An 18,391-nucleotide genomic window follows, 5' to 3' on the forward strand; every position below is an offset into this window, starting at 1 on the left:
CTCATCAGGTAAGGAGAGCTGCTTTGAGAGAATTGTGTCAAGGTTTGGAAAGAAAGTCACATATGTAGTGATTGGAGATGGACGAGATGAAGAAATTGCAGCCAAACAGGTAACCATTATAAAGAAAATTGTACAATTAGAAAAATGGTAAAAACTACAAAATCTTAGGAAGCTATTGTACATTTTTACTGTTTTCCCTTCCTTCACTTCCTCTCCCACTTTTCTTTAAAAAAAAAAAAAAAGAGGGCCATTTTTTCCCCAAATGGAGTTTTCCCTGTAAGTTATTAAATCCTTCCCTTCCCCCTCCTCCCTGCCACTCAAGAATCTTAAGACCTTTGAGGCCTGCTACAGGGACCCCCAGCATTAAACCTGAGATGGGCCCCATCTTCATCTTAGAATGCAATGCCTTCTCAAGAACATCAGACTGGACTGCAAAAAGGCAAATCATTCTGACTTTTTCAGGCTTCAGATTGTCATAAACAAACAAAAAACCAGTACAATCAAGTAGTTTTCTGTAGAGAAAGTCCTTTCTGTTTTTGAGCCCTGGAAAGATTGTTATGATGTTAAACTCTTCACTATCCAGGTCCCAACTCCAGGCCATTCTTTCTTAATAAAGGAGATAGTAGATGAAAGAGTCTTGGTTGTAGAATCTAAAATCCCATCTGTTTAATAGCTGTGTGACTTTGGACAATTTAGTTATCTTCTTTGAGTTTCCTCATTTACTAAATGAATCTATAGAAGTTCTTTCCCTTGATACCTCAGTTTATTTTCTTCCAGCAACTTGATTTCTTAGATTTGAAGGCATTGGGTTGCCAACTAGGATCAACTTCCCTGGTATTCTTCACCCAGTTAACATAGAAACCTCTGCAACTGTAATAAACTATGAGATTGGTAATAAGTTGGCATTATTATTCATTATGTTTTCATTTGCTGCTTTATGTAGCAATTCAAGGAACATTGTTTTTTCCACATATGTTATCACTGAAGCTTTGATTTTCAAGTGCTTCTCATTGCCCTCTTTGGGGAAAGACACTAATGGGTGTAGGCATCAGTGCTTCTCGATCTGAAGGGCATGGGGAGAGAAATAACAACTTAAGTCATTAGCAGAGTTGGTGTGTCTGTAAGCTGGTGTCTGTAATCATCTACAGTGGAATACACCCACTGGAAAATGCCTTAGCACTTGATCCAGTTTAGCCTCCACCCTGTGAGGGATCTTTTCTTCAGCCTCACTGCAGAAGACTTTCCAGTCCTTGCTTGGAAATACCCGAGGATGAGGACACTGATTCCCAGGTAGCCTTTTCCACAGTGGGGTCAACCATGCTGTTAGGGTGTTCCTCCTTCCAGTGAACAAAAATGTCTCTCTCTAACTTTGACTTAATGGTCCTCATCTGGCACTCCTGAGCATAACCTAACAAGTCTGCTTCCTCTTTTGTATATTAATAGTCTTTTAAGTATTATGAATGAGCAGCTCAATCGGAAAAAAAACTAGGATACATGGCAAAATAATTGTGTTCTAGGACCTCAGTGTTCTGAGTAACTTTGAACCACTTTGAACAAGACAGTCAGTAAAGCCAGTCTCCTTCAGCTACATAGAACATGGTTTCCAACACTTAGGTTTATCAAAGCCCTCCTTTAAACCATGGCTTCCCAAATTGGGCATGGTGGCTCGTGCCTATAATCTCAGCTACTCGGGAAGCTGAGGCAGAAGGACCACTTAAGCCCAGGAATTAAAGACCAGCCTGGGCAATATAGCAAGACCTTCTCTAAAAAAAAATTTTTTTTCTTATACATTTCCATTATACAAAGTGCTGGGTAAAAACAAATTTTTTTTTTTTTTTTTTGAGACAGAGTCTCACTCTGTTGCCCAGGCTACAGTGAGTGCCGTGGCGTCATCCTAGCTCACAGCAACCTCAAACTCCTGGGCTCAAGCGATCCTTCTGCCTCCGCCTTCCGAGTAGCTGGGACTACAGACATGGGCCACCATGCCCGGCTAATTTTTTCTATATATATTTTTAGTTGGCCATATAATTTATTTCTATTTTTGGTAGAGACGGGGTCTCTCTCTTGCTCAGGCTGGTCTCGAACTCCTGACCTCGAGCGATCCACCCGCCTCGGCCTCCCAGAGTGCTAGGATTACAGGCGTGAGCCACCGTGCCCGGCCAAAACAAATTTTTTAATTAGCCTAGGCACAGTGGCTGACACCTGTAGCCCCAGATACTCGGAAGGCTGAGGCAGGAGGATCACTTGAGCCCAGGAGACCCTGTCTCAAAAAAAAAAAAAGTATCTCATCCTGTCACCTAGGCTAGAATGCAATGGTGCCATCATAGCTCACTCCAGCCTCAACTTCTGGACTCAGGGTCTCAGCCTTCTGAGTCACTGGGACTACAGGTACAAGCCACTATACCCAGCTAAGTTTTTTTCCATTTTTTGTAGAGATGGAGTCTCACTGTGTTGCCCAGGCTGGTCTCGAGCTCCTGGCCTCAAGCAATCCTCCCACCTCAGCTTCCTAGAGTACTGGGATTACAGGCATGAGCCACTGCACCTGGCTCTGAGACCCTATCTCTTTAAAAAAAAAAAAAAAAAAAAGTGGCTTTCAGAATAGCACGTAGTATTCTGGACACAATGCTGATCAAATAATATAATGGGATTATCATTTCCCAGATCTGTGTGTTCTACATCTTGGATATGGGCAAGATTTGGGCCTTGTGGCTCTGAAACTGAATGAATTGACCATCTGTAAGACAATGTAATCTTACATCAATACTAATTTTTCACCTGGGCCATTTTATTTGATCCTGAAGACCCTATATATAAAAGCTAAAACAGGTATATCTCTCGTAAAAGCACAAAGCTACCACTGAAACCTAATAACAACCTCTCACATTTATAAAGTATCCTATAATGTACAACAGCCATATGAGGTGGGCCAGAGTAGATAGACTTCTCCCTAAGGTATGTGGTAACCCTGTGGGGGAAAGGGTAGGGATAAATATAAGTTCCCAAAAGAAATCGGATTAACCAGCTATTCCGTCTCTCTTCCAGCACAACATGCCTTTCTGGAGGATCACAAACCACGGGGACCTAGTGTCTCTTCACCAGGCTTTGGAGCTTGATTTTCTCTAAGAACTGGAATAAGGAGCCTACCCTGTGAACTTTTCACTCCTCAAGGGAGCTAGAGACTGGAACCAACTGGGATCTTTCTCTCTCTCTCCCTCTCTCTCTGTCTTTCTCCATCGAACGCTGGCGAGAACACAATCAGAACCAAGAGCTGCAGTTTTTGCCAAGAGTGAGCCGTAGCCCCCATGTTCCTCCTCGTACAGAAGCAGGAGACAGTTGGATAGAGAGAACAATAGACTCACTGCAGCTACAGTGCTTTTAATTCTTCTGTGTTTTGTTTTGTTGTTGTTGTTTCAAAAAATGAAGAAAAAGAAAAAGGCAATTCTTGGGGCAGAGTTGCACTCTTAGTCCATGACCAGATTGAGAACTGCTATTAACTTGTGGTGATGGGATAAATGCAGCAGATTTTATAATAACATCTCTTGCAGTCTAGAATCTCCATAGCTGTAGAACTTATTTCCAGGTGAACGTGTATGTTATTTTTGTAGGTTAAGGGCCTGGTCTCTGAAGCAGGTTTTCCCTCCTTTTTCTATCAAGAAAGGGATGTGTAAAGTTTCCTTGAAAATAGTAATTGAAATATCTAAAATACCTCTCTGTGGCAGTAGTGCCTCTTCAGCTGCTGCAGTGGTCTGCTCTCTGGGATGGTTCCTTCCCTGTTCTTCCATCTTCTAGTTTGCTGAACTATGGGGGCACCGGACACTGAGCAACTTTAAACTTTGGCATTTCCCATCCTAGAACTCTTAGTCCCCTTTGCAATCCTTCTTCCCCTTTAGCCAAATGGCACAACCCCAGAGACTCCTTTTCTTAGACAGTAAATTCTAAGCCTTCAGCTTGACTTCTTAGTCAAAGACTGTGTCCCCAGAGGCTTAGCCTCCAAACTAGAGAGAAGGGGCTAAGACTTCTTAGGAATTTCAGCTTCTTTAGCTCTTGAGACAGAAAGCTTCCACTTATTCCTCCTGCAGAGAAGCACCCTTCACCCGTGAAATGCTCACCCCTGCAGCCTCTTCCTTCTTAGTCATGCTCATATCCACCTCCAGGCTCTGGCCAGTCTCTGGGTGTTGGACCCAAGAGGTCAAATCAAGTCTAAAAACCGGCTTCTAACTACAGTTTAGCCAGAATTACCAGTGTATTTGGCCTCCTTTGAGGGAGCCCTTAAGCCATATGAAGGGTGTCCTAGGCATAATATTTACCCAGATCTCTGCCTGAAAAGAGAAGATTGCTGTAATTAAAGCCCAGTCTCTCATGGAACACCTTGCCTCTCAAATCCCATTTTAAAGTGGGAAACCAGAAGCCCAGAAAGACTTTTCCTGATTTAAATGAGAGTGCTGGATCGTTTGCTTCATGTCTGAAAACCTAATCCTGGGCCAAATACAGGGCATCTCAAAAAAAGCATCTGGGCAGATTGGTGGGTACCCAGGCACTAGTCACAGCCTTCCAGCCCAATGTTTGTTGGGTGCCCCATCCCTCCAAGACCTGGGCATCTCCTAAGGCAGGATAAACCTCCCTAGAGCTGAAGAAGTTCAGCCTCTCCCAGGCTGCACAGAGAGCAATGCAGGCTTGATCCTCAGGAGGCATCCTTGAACAAGCCCAGCTACGATCACTTGTGCCCAGAGACTCTGCCTACCTATTTTCAGAAATGTTACAGCACAGAACAACAAGACTTCCAGTGCCAGGTCACCTAGATGGCAACAGAGATAGGCTGGAATACACAGTCCTTCAGAACTCATTGAAAAGTGCTTCATGACTCGCAGTGTTAGGGAGTTTTTGGAGAGTAGCTGAAGGCAGTGCTCCATTACTTAGCTGCCTCTTTGGCCTTGCTTCCTGTGGGGGTGGGGGGCGGGAGGTGGAGTCTCGAGGTAGACCTTGCCTTGGTCTGTATTCCGCATATTGCCCCGATGCTGCTTTGCCTCACTTGATGGCTGATCTTAAAAAGCTCTGGGTTTTACTTTCAGGCGTCAGGCCCTCCCCCCTATTGCCAATATAGCTGTTGGTTTCCTGTCCTGGACAAAGGCCACCCTGTTGGTGCTTTGGGTTTGTGAGGCTGTGGAGTGGTACCCCATGTAAGTACACACAAATACTTCCCTCTCCCCATCCTGTGGGAGCTCTTTAACTCTTAGACTAGGACTTGGACTCTTTTATCAATGGACTTTTTCTTCTTTCCCTGACTTCCCAGCTTAGCTCTTTCCGAAAGGAACTTGAACTTGGCCAAGAGAAGTAAGGAGGCTCTCTGAGCAGAGCAATCTACTGCTTTCTGGTTCCTACCATCCTCATTTAGAGGACAAACAGAAAATAGGAGCTTTTTGGCTCATCTTTGCCAAATTAAATTGTCCAGGAAACACATTGCTCTTCTTACTTACCCTGTCTTTTCCTCCTCCCCAGCACAAAAATCTAGAAACAGTAAGTGGGTAGCATCAAGAGCTGTTGGAAGCTGAGGGCCAAAGGGTACTGTGGGTCCTTTCATCAAGGGGGAAGCCCTCTTTGCTAGAAAGAGCCCCCCATGAAACTAGCCAGATGCTGAATCCTTCCCGGCAGGGCACCTGGGTTCTCTGAGATGGGTCTGCACATTTCATGGTGAGGGCTGTCTCTAGCAGCAGAGCTGGAGTCGTCAGGTATGTCCTGGATTTAAGAGGAGTCTTGACTTTGGAATGTAAAACTGACTGTGCCTTAGCATCACCCTGTCCAGTGCCCCTGGGGCAGCTGGTTGTGTCCAGGAGAATGGACACCTGCTCCAGATTTAGATGCCCATTTGGGCTTTTGTTTGATTTGGGGTGTTCCTGTCTTCTGCTCTGCAGGTTGGGGGGAGGGTGGGCAAAGCTAGTGTCCCAAGAGACTTGTGCCACAGCTTGTTCGCAGTTTACACAAACTCAGCTTTAAAGCTCCGATAGATCTGATTGGCAAACTCCAGCTGCAGCATATGGAGCTTCTAGATGTCCACTAGCTTGAATGGGTGTCAGTGCCACTGAGCCAACGGGGAGAAGAGTACAGGGGCAGAGCCGTGTCCGTCTCCCTCTTCCTTGGGAGAGCAGTGGTCCGGGCCAAGGCGTGGTGAGCCTTCTTCTCACTGCTCACTCCTCCTCAGGGGGGCAGTGAGGGCCCCTCTTAAGCAAGCTTCTATTTCTTACCACTAAATTAGTTTCCTTTTTCATCCAAAAGTTAGAACTCCCCAGATACCACACTAAAGAAGCCAAATCTGAATTCTGAGATTCTAAAATATCTTAAACCACAAGAGAGAAAATCTAGTTCTGCTTCAGCCCCAATCAGCAGGCTGTCCCTTCCTCTCCTCTGAGTCAGACAGCTCCAGAAAGCAAGGCTCCTTGGCTAGTTCCTGCTGCACTGACGGGAGCCATCCGGTTGAGGACGACTTCTACTCAAAACACGACTCTCCCTCTGGACTTCAGATGCCTCTTTTAGCAGGAAAAGGCATTGATTGGATTAGGTATATTTATGTGACTGCGGGCATTCGTGGCTGTAGAATCCTTGACCATGATGTTATATGTATTGGGAACTATCTTATAAACTTGAAAAAAATAAAGTTTTTATTTTCTATACAGTTTGCTCTTGTGTGTTTTCTGAGTAGGATAAGCCCAATTGCCGGCTGTGTAGGAGCCTAATTAGGGCTTCATAGGGTTTCTGAAGAGTTCATTAGAAAGAGGTCACCCTTTCAATAACTGGGTCATTTCACCAAAAAAGTTTTTAAAAATTAACCATTTGGTACAAATACACATGGAAAAATTAATATTTTTAAATAATTTGCAAGAGAGCATTTATTTCTTAATTGTTTCAAAAATTGTTTTGTAAAGTTTAGAACTGGAACGATAAGAAATTTCATTTGCTGTCAAATGTGCTGGAATTTAATTACCAAAGAGAAATAATACCTTGCTGTGCTGAGCTTAAACCACAAAAGCAATAAAACTGACAAACTGGTATCAAACCTTGTTTGATTTGGCCTGATTTCATGTTATATCAACTACTTTTTCTCATTTCATTTCTCCCAGTTTGGGTCTGGCTGTCCCCCACTGGCCTGGAAAACAGTCAAAAAGGCTTTCTGCCTTTTAGTCCAATGAAGAAAATTAGAATTCAGTTCTAACTTCCAAGTACCATACATGTTAGACTACAACATGTATTTTTCCTCATTAGGTGCAGATTTTGAATGACACCATAGTTGAAGCAAATCTATTAGTTGGTATATCCTTACTCAGTTTATAAGCACAGATATTAAAGGCACTGATTTTCAAGCCCAAGGAGTTGATAAACATCTCCATCTCCCACCTACAAGTAATATAACATGTCGATTTCTCATACAAATCCTTTGGTAGCAGGTAGAAATTAGCAATTTATGAAGTTTTTTATTTTTTAAAAACAAGTTTCTTGTAATTTAAAAAAATTCTTAGAACGTTCAAGGGGAATTTCTAGTTGCAAGTAATGTCACTGTCATCTTTTTTAAGTTGATGAATTCTTAAACTTTAAAAATATATACAAATCAACTGCTAGATTCTGCAGCTTTTTAAGTGGTACACTATACACATTGTTTGGATTTAATTGCATACATATTACCATCATTTGGCCATTTTATATAGAGAGTATTAGATGAGAGCTTCACCAAAAATAAAGTTAGAACTACATCTTTTTGGATTTTTCTCAGGAAAAATGGGGAATTGCCTAAAAAACTGGGTCTTCTTTTTGTGCATATATGGCATCTCCCCTCACCGTACTCTTCACGTATGATAAGAATAAGTTTGGTGACACCCTAAACACCAATGTCCAAGACAAGGTTGGGCACTAAGCCCAGCGATTTCTAAGGGCTAAGCCAGCCCTTGCTGGTATTGGTATTCTCTATGAATTGAGAAGAAATGATAATGATTTCAATTGTGTGTGTATGTTTAAATGTATTCAATTAAATAATTGGTCCTTTGTTCTGAGATTGTCATATCCTTTTATGAGATGAAGATAATAGATGGTGATAGTTCTGGGGTTTTTTTATTTTGTGTTTTTGTTGTTTGGGGGTGGGAGTTTGTTTTTTTGAGACAGGGTCTCACTCTGTTGCCTGGGCTAGAATGCAGTGATGTCATCATAACTCACTACAACCTCAAACTCCTGGGCTCAAGTGATCCTCCCACCTCAGCCTCCCAAAGTGCTGGGATTACGGGCATGAGCCCAGCCAATGGTGACAATTTTTAATGATTTCTTTTGTTTAAACTGGCAACCACGTTAGCCATTTTACCAGTCCATGATACTCAAAAGTCTGGAAGCCACTAGATTGGATGATCTGCAGTTCTGCCTATAACATGCCATGTCAAAATCACCAGCATCGTCTTCCCAGAGCGTCTCCCTGCCCCCATCCTTCATCTCTAGGTCATCCTTAGCTCCAGGTCACTAGAGCACGAAAAGTCCTTCACTCCGTGGAAAGCCATTTGCGACATTCCTTCCCTCTTTGGGTAGTATAGACATTTTAACAACGTTGATTCTGCCAATCCATGGGCATGATATGTTTTTCCATTTGTTCATATTCTCTGCAGTTTCCTTTCTCAGCGTTTTGTAGTTCTCCCTGTAGGTCTTTCACCTCCTTGGTCAAATATATTCCTAGGTATTTTCTTTTCTTTTTTGCTATTGTGAAAGATACTGAGTCTTTTATTTGATTCTCAGCTTGACTATTGCTGGTGTATAGGAATGTTACTGATTTGTGTACATTGATTTTGTAACTGGAGACTTTGCTAAATTTATCAATACCAGGAGTTTCTTGACAGAATCTTTGGGGTTTTCTAGATAATAAGATCATATCATCAGCAAAGAGTTACAGTTTGACCTCTTCTTTCTCCATTTGGATACCGTTGGTTTCTTTCTCTTGCCTGACTTCTCTGGCTAGGAGTTCCAGTACAATGCTGAACAGAAGTGGTGACACTTCTGAAGTGATTGAGGTATGTTGAGGTATGTTCCATTGATGCCTGTTTATTGTGTCTCCACTAGAATAAATGAATAACAGACCTGAGACTATCCCAGATTCCATCACACGGGTGACTCATTGGAACCTTTTCTTCTCTGTCCAGTGACCTTTTCCTGTTCCTTGTTTCTCCAAACCACAGACCTCCCAGAACAGAGGTCTTATCATAAAAGAGTGCTGAATTTTGTCAAAAGCTTTTTCTGCATCTATTGAAAGGATCAGAAGAGGTTGGAAAAACTTGTATAGCTATTGACCTGGGCAAAGAATTTATGCAGAAGGCCCCAAAGGCCCCACAGCAACAACAAAAATAAATAAATAGGACCCGATTAAATTTAAAAGCTTCTGCACAGCCAAGGAAACAAATCAATAGAGTGAACAGACAACCTACAGAATGGGAGAAAATATTTGCATGCTATACATCCTAGAATCTGCAAAGAACTCAAGCAAATCAGCAAGAAAACATCACATGGGGAAAAGGTAAGAACAGAAACTTCTCAAAAGAAGATAGACTAATGGCCAACAAACACATGAAAAGATGCTCGACATCTCTAATCATCAGGGAAGTACAAATCAAAACCACAGTGAAATATCACCTAACTCCAGTGAGAATGGCTTTTATCAAAAAGTCCCAAAACAACAGATGTCTGCATGGATGCAGAGAGAACACTTACACACTGCTGGTGGGACTGCAGACTAGTACACATCCTATGGAAAGTAGTATGGAGAGATACCTCCAAGAACTAAAAGTAGACCTACCATTTGATCCAGCAATCAATCCCACTACTGGCTATTTACCCAAAGGAAAAAAAGACACTTTATAAAAAAAAAAAAAAACGCTTGCACTCAAATGTTCATAGCAGCACAATTCACAATTGCAAAGATGTGGAGACAACTCAAGTGTCCATTAATACATGAGTGGATAAATAAAATGTGGTGTATGTATACCATGGAGTATTACTCAGCCATAAAAAAACGGTGAACTGATACCTTTTGTAACAACCTGGATGAACTGGAGACCATTCTAAATGAAGTATGGCAAGAATGGAAGAACAAACACCACATGCGCTCACTACTAAATTGGAACTAATGGATCGACACATGCACGTACAGAAAACTTAACGGAAATCAAGCAGGCAGGAGGGGGGACGAATGGATGGGTAAATTCACACCTAATGGGTACAATGCACACTATCTGGGTGATGGACAAATTCATAACTTCAACTCACACTATACAAAAGCAAATTATATAACCAAAATGTTTATATCCCCATAATATTCTGAAATTTAAAAAAAATTTCCTTTCCTCACAATAGTTCAAGCCACCAGTGACTCTGGACTCTGCTCCTTCTTGACATTTATAGGCCACATCACAGTCACCGCTGACAGGACTCCCTCTGTCCCTTTCCTTTAGGGCTTATCAATTTCTCAGGGAGGCTTTCCTCGGCCATTCTATATAAACTCATAACTCCCACCCCCAACACACAAGTACCCCCTATCCACTTCCCTGGGTTATGTTTTTGGGTTTTTTTTGGTTTTTTTTAGCACTTAACACTATCTGGTGTACCAAACGTTTTACCTAAACCTATTTATTGTGTCTCCACTAGAATAAATGAATAACAGACCTGAGACTATCCCGGATCCCATCACACGGGTGACTCATTGGAACCTTTTCTTCTCTGTGTCCAGTGACCTTTTCCTGTTCCTTGTTTCTCCAAACCACAGACCTCCCAGAACAGCAATAAGATTCCACTTCCCTAGCACTATCGCCCGTGTCCCATAAGTCACTTTGTCACTTAGCCTCTCAGGGCTCCCAGCATAAAGACCTGTCTTCACCTGGGCTCTCATAGTCACTTCCTAGTACTAAGGTATATGTGGCTACTCCTGCCGGGCCTGGACCAGAGCTGGTAGTTAAGAGCGTGCACTAGAGTCAGCCCAGAGTTGAGTTCTGATCCCCAGCTGAGCAATCAACCCTGAGCTGGCCCACCAGTTCCTGAAACCTGGGAAGCAAAGCTGAGAAGTCCCATCTAAGCCAGCTCTTTTTCTCTGTCCTGGGGGCCTTTACCGATTTTGGGGTGGACTTCATGTCCCGGACTCCTTTCCAGGAGGCTTTGAACTCCAGGAGATTTTGTTTAATGACACAGACTAGGTTAAAGGATTTCATGAGGTTTTAATAATAACATAATAATACTGTTAAACAAAAACAACATGTGTCTCTCCTTGCAGAGACACATATGCACACACATCTTCCTCTCACACAGACTCTGAGGTAGGAGGTACGCTGGCTAAAGAATAAAAATACTCCGTGGGCTGCCTATGGCCCAGACCACAGGTTCACGAGGCATCTGGCTGAATGGTGGCCCCTGGAGAACAGGAGCGGGGGCTGTGCCAGCTGCACCGAGACCCTGCAGGGGCTGACGGGCCACCCAGAGCTACGCTTCCCTGGCTTCCAGCCCTTGAGATCCAACCCAGGACTGGCTGGAGCACGTAGGGGATGAAGCTAGGGTGGCAGCTGAGCTTGTTCCAGGTTCCAAGGGCAGGATGTTATTCCTGGCACATAAAATGCTCTCAGTAAACATTTGTTGAATGAATTGAATGAATGTGACGGGGCAGGGGAGGAAGAATTCTAGAGAACAGCCCCCTGGAGCCCCTGGGTCCTTAAGGGGTGGGACAGCACCTCTACCAATTATTTTAGAGGTGGCCGGGAGGTGCGAATACCCACAGCAGAAGCTTTGGCTCACCCGCTATACTGGTGGGGGACAGGGAGAGAAGAGGGCTCTCTTCTTTCCTCCCAAAGTGTCCTGTACATAACTGGGGCCTCTGACCCTCCAGGACCCAGCCCCTATCATCTTGGTCACACTGTGGATGCCTGGAAGGAGGCCTCTGCCTTGCTCTGCCGTGCCTGGTGGAGCAGGCATCCACTGCCGGTGAGTGGATCAGGCCCACGGCAGCATAATTAGCTTATCTCCTGCCTTCTACCGGCAGACTCACTGTGCCTCTCCCCTCGCTGGGTCAGACCCTGCCTCAAACGACCCCGTTCACCTCTCCCTTCGCTGGCGAAGCAGCCGCATCCTTGGCCTTGGGGAAAAAGGTGTGAGCTAACTGGGCCGCGCGCCTGTTCTGAGGCAGCTGACTCCCCTCCGGGGAAAGGAGACTCCGCGCCCCGTCCACCCGGTCGGGCTCCCAGCGGCAGCTGGGGTGCAGCCAGCGGTAGTAGGCCAGCCGCAAAGCCAGACCCAGAAGGAAGCAGACGCCCGCCACAGGCAGCCACGTCTGCAGTGGGGCCCCACTGGGCAGCCAGGTGCTCTGAGTCATCCCGGTGGCCACCAGGAGAGTGCTGTCACTCAGGAGGAACGCCAGGTGGATGGTGGCCCGGCCTCGGGTGTGGCCCTCAGCCACATTGAACCAGGAGAAATAGAGGATTGTGGCCACCGTCGCCCGGTACAGCCACTCGGAGCCAGCGTCCGGCATGAAGTCTGTGCCCTGAAGCCAGACCCAGAGCAGCAGCACCAGCCACAGGCCCAGGAAGTGCAGGGCCACGTAGCGGGGGAAGACGGCTGAGAACAGGGCCACAGCCAGGACTCGGGGCCACAGCAGCAGCAGGTTCCACAGGAAGTAGATCACGGAGGAGCCCAGGCCCAGGAGGTGCTTGGAGGGCAGGCAGGTGCGCAAGGCCCGGTGGTAGTCCAGCAGCGCCCACGAGATGCCCACGAAGGACGTGCAGATGCTCAGCCCTGCAAAGAGCCAGAGGAAACGAGTGAGCTCTGCACAGCCTGCGTGGCAGCCCCCAGGGGTCACAGGTACCGCGGGGGCCCTCACAGCTCCCTGAGGCAGGCAATGAGAAGCCCGGTTTGTTGAAGGACAGCTGCAGCTGGAGAACATTCACTAAGTTCACACAACCACAAGCAGAGCTGGGATTCAAACACCACCCTGCCCTTCGCCACTGTGCCTTACTGTGCAGGTGCTGGCGTGGAGGTATTTTCAAGGATGAGTAGGTGTGCATGTGACTTATAAAGAGTCACCCATCATTCAGCACCCCTGGGCCTTGGCCACACCCTGAGCATCTTCTAGGCCTCCATAACCCTGCCCTTCCCGGAATAGCCCAAGCCTTTCCTGAGTGTGAAAATCAGCAGTCCCAGTTCCCCCTTTCTGAGTTTCAAAAGGGGAGATGGGAAATCTCACGGGATGGCAAGAGGCCTCGGCTGAAGCTGCCGTCAGGCCAGGAGGGACGTCCCTGCGGTGTGGACAGAAGGTCTCCCCACTGCCCCCTGCCCCAACTGGCCCCTAGTCTTGATTTTCCAAGATCCAGAAGTTTACGACGGGGGTCCTATCCCACTTCCTGGCTGCCCACCCTGACCTAGAAGCACGAGGACCCCCAGGGAGGGGGAAGCAGTACTGGAATGTCTCCCGAAGCTTCCTCCCCTGCACTCACTCCACAGACGTGCACTGGGAACCCGATGTTCTTCCAGTTTGCCCGGCACACCGCCTGCTGTGACCTTGACAGGCTTTGCCCACGCTGTTCAGCCAGGATCACGTGCCCCACTTCCCAGGCCCACTGCTCCTCAGCAAGCCCCAGCTGCAAGCCCCAGCTCCAGTAGCCCCTAGCGTCACCCATCCTGACTGCAGCCCACCCACTCGGCTGCATCAGGTGTTCCTGTAACACGCCACCCACTTCTGTCTGGGTCTCATCACATAGCAATTACCTATTTCCTTATTCCCCAGCTCCTTGAGGGTAGAAAGCAGCTAAGCACATGGTACATAATAGCAGCTGAATAAACGTTTGCTAAATAAAAAGTAGGGAAAAATCTGTCTCCCTGCCCCACCTCCACTCACACGGTGTAAACTGTCTCCACTTAGCCCTGGTCCCAGACACCCCCCACTCTCAAACAGACAAAAACACGTGCCCGGTGAGTGCTGAGTGACCCAGGGCAAGTCACTTTGCCTTTCTGCACCTCTTTCCTCTTGTGAAAACTGGAGATAAATATAGCAGCGATCCACACAGGGCTGCTGTGAACATGAGCAGTGAGGACTCCAAGCACTTCCCACGGTGCCTGGCTAATAGCAAGAACCCAACTGGGACGGCCGCTGTTACCTTTCTGTCAATTAGCGTTACAGACTAGCAAGCTGAAAGGGCCTTGGAGACCGAGTCCAACCCCATCTTCCACGGCCGTGGAAACTGAGGCCAGAGAGAGGAAGACTCTCCCGGATCACACAGCAAATGACAGGTGAGTGGGGGGACTGGGTTCCTTGGGGAGCTGTGGCATTTACAACAGGGGGCCTCAGGGTGTGCGGGGGGTAGTGAAAGCAAAAGGGAAGCCCTAGAGCCTGAATCAGACATGCGCTGGAGTCCTAGCTTGGCCGCTGGCTGGGCCTGTGACCTTGGGCAAGTCGCTTCCCTTTTGTGGGCAAAAACCCTCCCGGATTTCCTCACTGTCAAACTTCTGCTTTGTGCGGCCCTGCCCAGCTCTGCCACCTGCCTCTCCCTTTTCCAGTTTCTCCACGCACCATGCTGTAAGCACCTGTTTTATAGTCTACCATCCTGCAGGCCAGGGGCCGCCCTCATCATTCACTGCTGTGTCCCCGGCACCGCGACAGGCACAGAAGAGATGCACAATAGAAACCTGTGTGCATGAAGGCGCTCACTGAACTGTTTCTTGACTAAGAAGCTGCCTATTCTGTATGAGGCACCCAACACGCTTCATCTCTATTGTCTTCAAAATGGTAAAAATTACAATGAAGAGCCATTATGTACCAGGCATCACCTCACTTGATCCTTCCATCATCAATCCTATGCGGCAGGAGCATTTATGTCCACTTTTCAGACGAGAACAAACTGATGCTCAGGTCACTGTCCAAACTCATACAGCTAGAGAGTGATTTAGATTTGAAGCCAGATCTCCCTGACTTAAGCACGTTCTCCTACTTTCCAAGCAGCCTTTATAAAAGAGAGAAAACACTTCTGACATTCGAAGGAAACTTCCCAAGCCGTAAGAGCGGGGCTGGCCCATCACTCACATTGGTAGGGCTCGGCCCGGCCACTCTGCAGCATGATGGCCAGCACCAGGGTGAGCTGCGGCGTCGCCTCCAAGAAGGTCTCAAAGAGCCGCAACATGCTGATGTCCAGGGAGAGGAAGTCGGCGTAGGCCAAGTCAAACTCAGAGGGCGCTTCCTGCCGCCATGCCAGCAGCCCCTGCTGCAGCCCCTGCACGCACCTAGCAGCACACACGGAGCCCCAGGGGGCAGGTTAGTGTCCTGTGAAGCCCTCGGTCTCCCACCCACCTGGTGGAGGCAGACAGGCTCCAATCCAAGCTCCTCATTTCCATGCGCTGGGGCTTGGGGCGAGCGACTTAACCTTACTGAACTCATTTCCTCATCTGCAGGACAGGGATACGTATAGCTTCTACTCCTGCTGGCCAGGCACTGTCCCAAGCTCATCACAAACTTTGTCCTGTTGATTCCTCAGAGGAACCCCACTTTACAGGTGGGGAAACAGGATCAAGAAGCTAATAAGCAGTGGGATCAGGATTTAGACCCAGAACTGTTTGGCATGAAAGGCATGCCATAAAGATGGCTGAGACAGTAGTTCTCAACTTTTAGTAGCCCATGAATCCCCTGGGATCCCGTGGGCAAAGGGAGCCACCGAGAGCTTCTGGGCAGAGGCAAGACAGGGTCAGACTCTGCTCTGGAAAGAGCACCCTGGCCTGCAGGGGAGGGAGGGCTGTAGGGCTTAGATCGGAAGCAGGGGCTCCCACCTAAGAGGCTGGCTCAGCGGGGTGGAAACGGAGAGTGGGGCAGAGGTGAGTCCAGAGGCTGGACAGACAGGCGTGGGGGGCCCACTGGCATGAGTGTGGAGTGGAGGATGCACCATGGCCTCCCCGACCCAGAACTCTGCTCAGCTGGCTACTGGGATTAGTAAGCCCACTCACTCACTGCAAACTCTTTAGCAGACGTTTCCTGTCCCTCCCCTGGACAGACCTGAGAACACTAAGGGATAGGCAGGCAGGGCCGATGGGGCTCCCCCTCAGCAGGAGCCTTTGCCCCTGATCCCCGAGTGCCCTGGCAGGGGCCCTGCCTAGCCCAGTCACAGGCGAGAACAGAGACCCTGTTTTCAAAACCAAGGCTCAGTACAGTCTGTGTGACTCAAGCTCAGCAGAGAGGGGGGAAGGGACGATGCAGGAGGAGATTACGGATTCGGGCTCCTCAAAGCCTGCCTAGGACTATCTAGCAGTGCCCCTTCATGCCCACTCAGGTTTCTTTCTTTTTTTTTTTTTTTTTTACCATGACAAGATTCCTGTCATTTAATTAGATTTGCCATGAACAGCAATAACCTTGGCTAACCACTCTGTCCTCCTCCTCTACCTAACCCCCATCTCCCTTCACAGGCATGCAGCACAAGAACCCAGAGGCCCTCCTCCCCACAATCCTCCCCACTCATATTATGGGAAGAAGTGTCACGAAATGGACTCAGCCTCCTCCATATATCATGAAAGAGGATGAATAAAACTCTTGATGAAGAGTTTTGTTGTGCTATCATCTTCAGGTAGAGTCATGGCAGAGATGGAAGCAAAGGCAGGGTGAGGTCTGGGGATCTCTTAGAGATCAAAATTTGCCTGAGGGGCACAAAGCCCATAGTTCACCCAGAAAGGGGGCTATATCTAAGAGGACAGGGCTAGAATTGGCTAGGCTGATAGTTTTCTTCAAGTGTATGTGTTAGGGTGGGGGCAGCTAAAAATTCATTCTCCTTCCTCCCCCTACACCTCCCCTAGCTCCCAGATAGGAGGGTAGGGGGCTCCTGAGCAGGGAACAGTCACAGTCCTCACAAGTTTCATCTGATTCCCAGAGCTTCCAGCAGTGAGTGGGGCATGGTGCTGCCGGACCCCTTCCCCCAGCTCTTTTTTGATGTCTGTACAGAGTCTCCGGCAAAACTGCAACATTCAAAGCTCCTCTCCCTGGGGACTCCATGCAGCTTTGTCAAGACAAAATCTGGCAAGAATTTGTAAACGGATTCGCAGTGGATCTTGGCTCCCACCCCACCCAGATTGCCAGATGTCCTGACTTCATCGCATGACTCTGACCCCTTGGTTTCAGTTTCTGTGGAGCCCGATTCAACACATTTTCCGAGCCGCAGCATGCGCCCACCCTGGCTGGCTGCAGGGACACAGATGGCTCAGGCCCCCTCTGCGCCCTCTTGCTTGGCCTGGGGGTGGGAAGCAAACGTTCAGGGAGAAGAATATGAGGGGGCAGGGAAGGGTGCGAGGTGCCCGCTGTGAGGGAACAGTGCTGCTGTGGGGGTCAGGGCTGCTGAAGCTCCCTGGGTACCCCTGGTGACCCTGAAGCTAGCTGACATTTGTCAAACGCTTACTCCGTACCAGGACAACTTACAGGTGCCATTTCATTTAAAACTCGTAAAACTGAAGTAGGCCCTGTTACCATCTCCCTGGAACAATGAGTAAACTGAGCCCCGGAGAGGCCAGTGACTTGCCCAAGGCCCTGCCCACAGCTAAGGGAACAGCTGGTGTTGAAGAGTCCACACACCACGCTCTGGGCGAGGCGCTTCCTCTTTCACTCCCTCCTCACAACAGGTGCCTGCCACACCTGTCTCTAGGTGAGTACCTACTTTTTATAGAGGAGGAGACTGAGGCTCAGAGAAACTCAGAAATGAGGGCACAGGTGGCAGAGCCAGACTGAATCCCAGAGAGGCCTGCCCCCGAATCCCATGCGCCTCCCCTTCTTGTTTGGGCCTCAGTTTCTTCACCTGTGCCAGGAAGGGTGGTGCTACCTGAGCTCTGAGGGCTGTCAGCCGGAGTTCTTTCCCTGAAGGGCGGGACGCTCACCTGTAGGTCGCACCCCCCTCCGAGGTCAGGCGTCCCACGGCCACTGCCCGAGGTGCTGGGCTCCGTGTCCCCTCCCCCGTCCCCCGGGGCGCTCACCTGTACAGGTAGCCCAGCTGCAGGAGATGCAGCAGCGCCAGGCAGCGACCGGGGGGCTGCGGCCCGTGCAAGCCGACGGGGTCGGCGCGCAGCCAGAGCCAGCTGAAGAGCTGCGTCGCGACCGAGGCGAGGGCCAGCAGCGCCAGCACCAGCGCCGCCCACAGGTAGCGGCCGCCGAGCACGTACTGGCAGGCGGCCCACAGGTCGGCACCCAGGTCGACCAGGAAGGCGGCGGTGCCCAGCACGCCCAGGACCAGGTCCCGAAGGAGGGCGGCGCGGGGCGACAAGGGCATGGCCCGCCGGCCTCTGCCCCTCCTTCCCTTCTGCGGCTCGCGCCCGCCCTGGCAGCCAGGGGTCGCGGCGGCAGGAAGGAGGCGGGGGCGACCCGGGGCCCCGGCCTGCTGGGCGG

General features: G+C 48.5%; 2 protein-coding genes across 4 annotated transcripts in view; one reads left to right on the plus strand and one right to left on the minus strand.

The window, feature by feature from the left end:
- The window catches only part of EYA3 (EYA transcriptional coactivator and phosphatase 3), a 101,414-nt gene extending 94,749 nt beyond the window's left edge, over positions 1 to 6,665 (plus strand). For all 3 annotated transcript variants that reach the window (XM_045545791.1, XM_045545792.1, XM_045545794.1), the window contains 2 exons: positions 9 to 109; positions 3,043 to 6,665. In XM_045545791.1, coding sequence (XP_045401747.1) covers positions 9 to 109; positions 3,043 to 3,123 — 182 coding nt within the window. In that variant the 3' untranslated portion in view covers positions 3,124 to 6,665. The remainder of the gene's footprint in view (positions 1 to 8; positions 110 to 3,042) is intronic.
- Positions 6,666 to 11,202: 4,537 nt separating this feature from the next.
- Positions 11,203 to 18,368, minus strand: XKR8 (XK related 8). The gene is made up of 3 exons (XM_045545795.1): positions 17,983 to 18,368; positions 15,068 to 15,264; positions 11,203 to 12,786 (listed from the first exon to the last, which is right to left on the minus strand). Exons 1-3 carry the CDS (start codon positions 18,273 to 18,275, stop codon positions 12,077 to 12,079), a joined length of 1,200 nt encoding a protein of 399 aa, XP_045401751.1. The 5' UTR covers positions 18,276 to 18,368; the 3' UTR covers positions 11,203 to 12,076.
- Positions 18,369 to 18,391: the final 23 nt, after the last annotated feature.

This window comes from Lemur catta, chromosome 3 (genome assembly GCF_020740605.2).
Source record: "Lemur catta isolate mLemCat1 chromosome 3, mLemCat1.pri, whole genome shotgun sequence".
Lineage (NCBI taxonomy): Eukaryota > Metazoa > Chordata > Mammalia > Primates > Lemuridae > Lemur > Lemur catta.

Coding starts and splice junctions, on each gene's coding strand:
- XKR8 (XM_045545795.1), bottom strand. CDS start 18,275: ATGCCCTTGTCGCCCCGCGCCGCCCTCCTTCGGGACCTGGTCCTGGGC. Junction 15,265..17,982: donor CAGCTGGGCTACCTGTACAG/GTGAGCGCCCCG, acceptor GTGTGCTGCTAG/GTGCGTGCAGGGGCTGCAGC. Junction 12,787..15,067: donor CCGGGCCGAGCCCTACCAAT/GTGAGTGATGGG, acceptor GGCTCTTTGCAG/GGCTGAGCATCTGCACGTCC.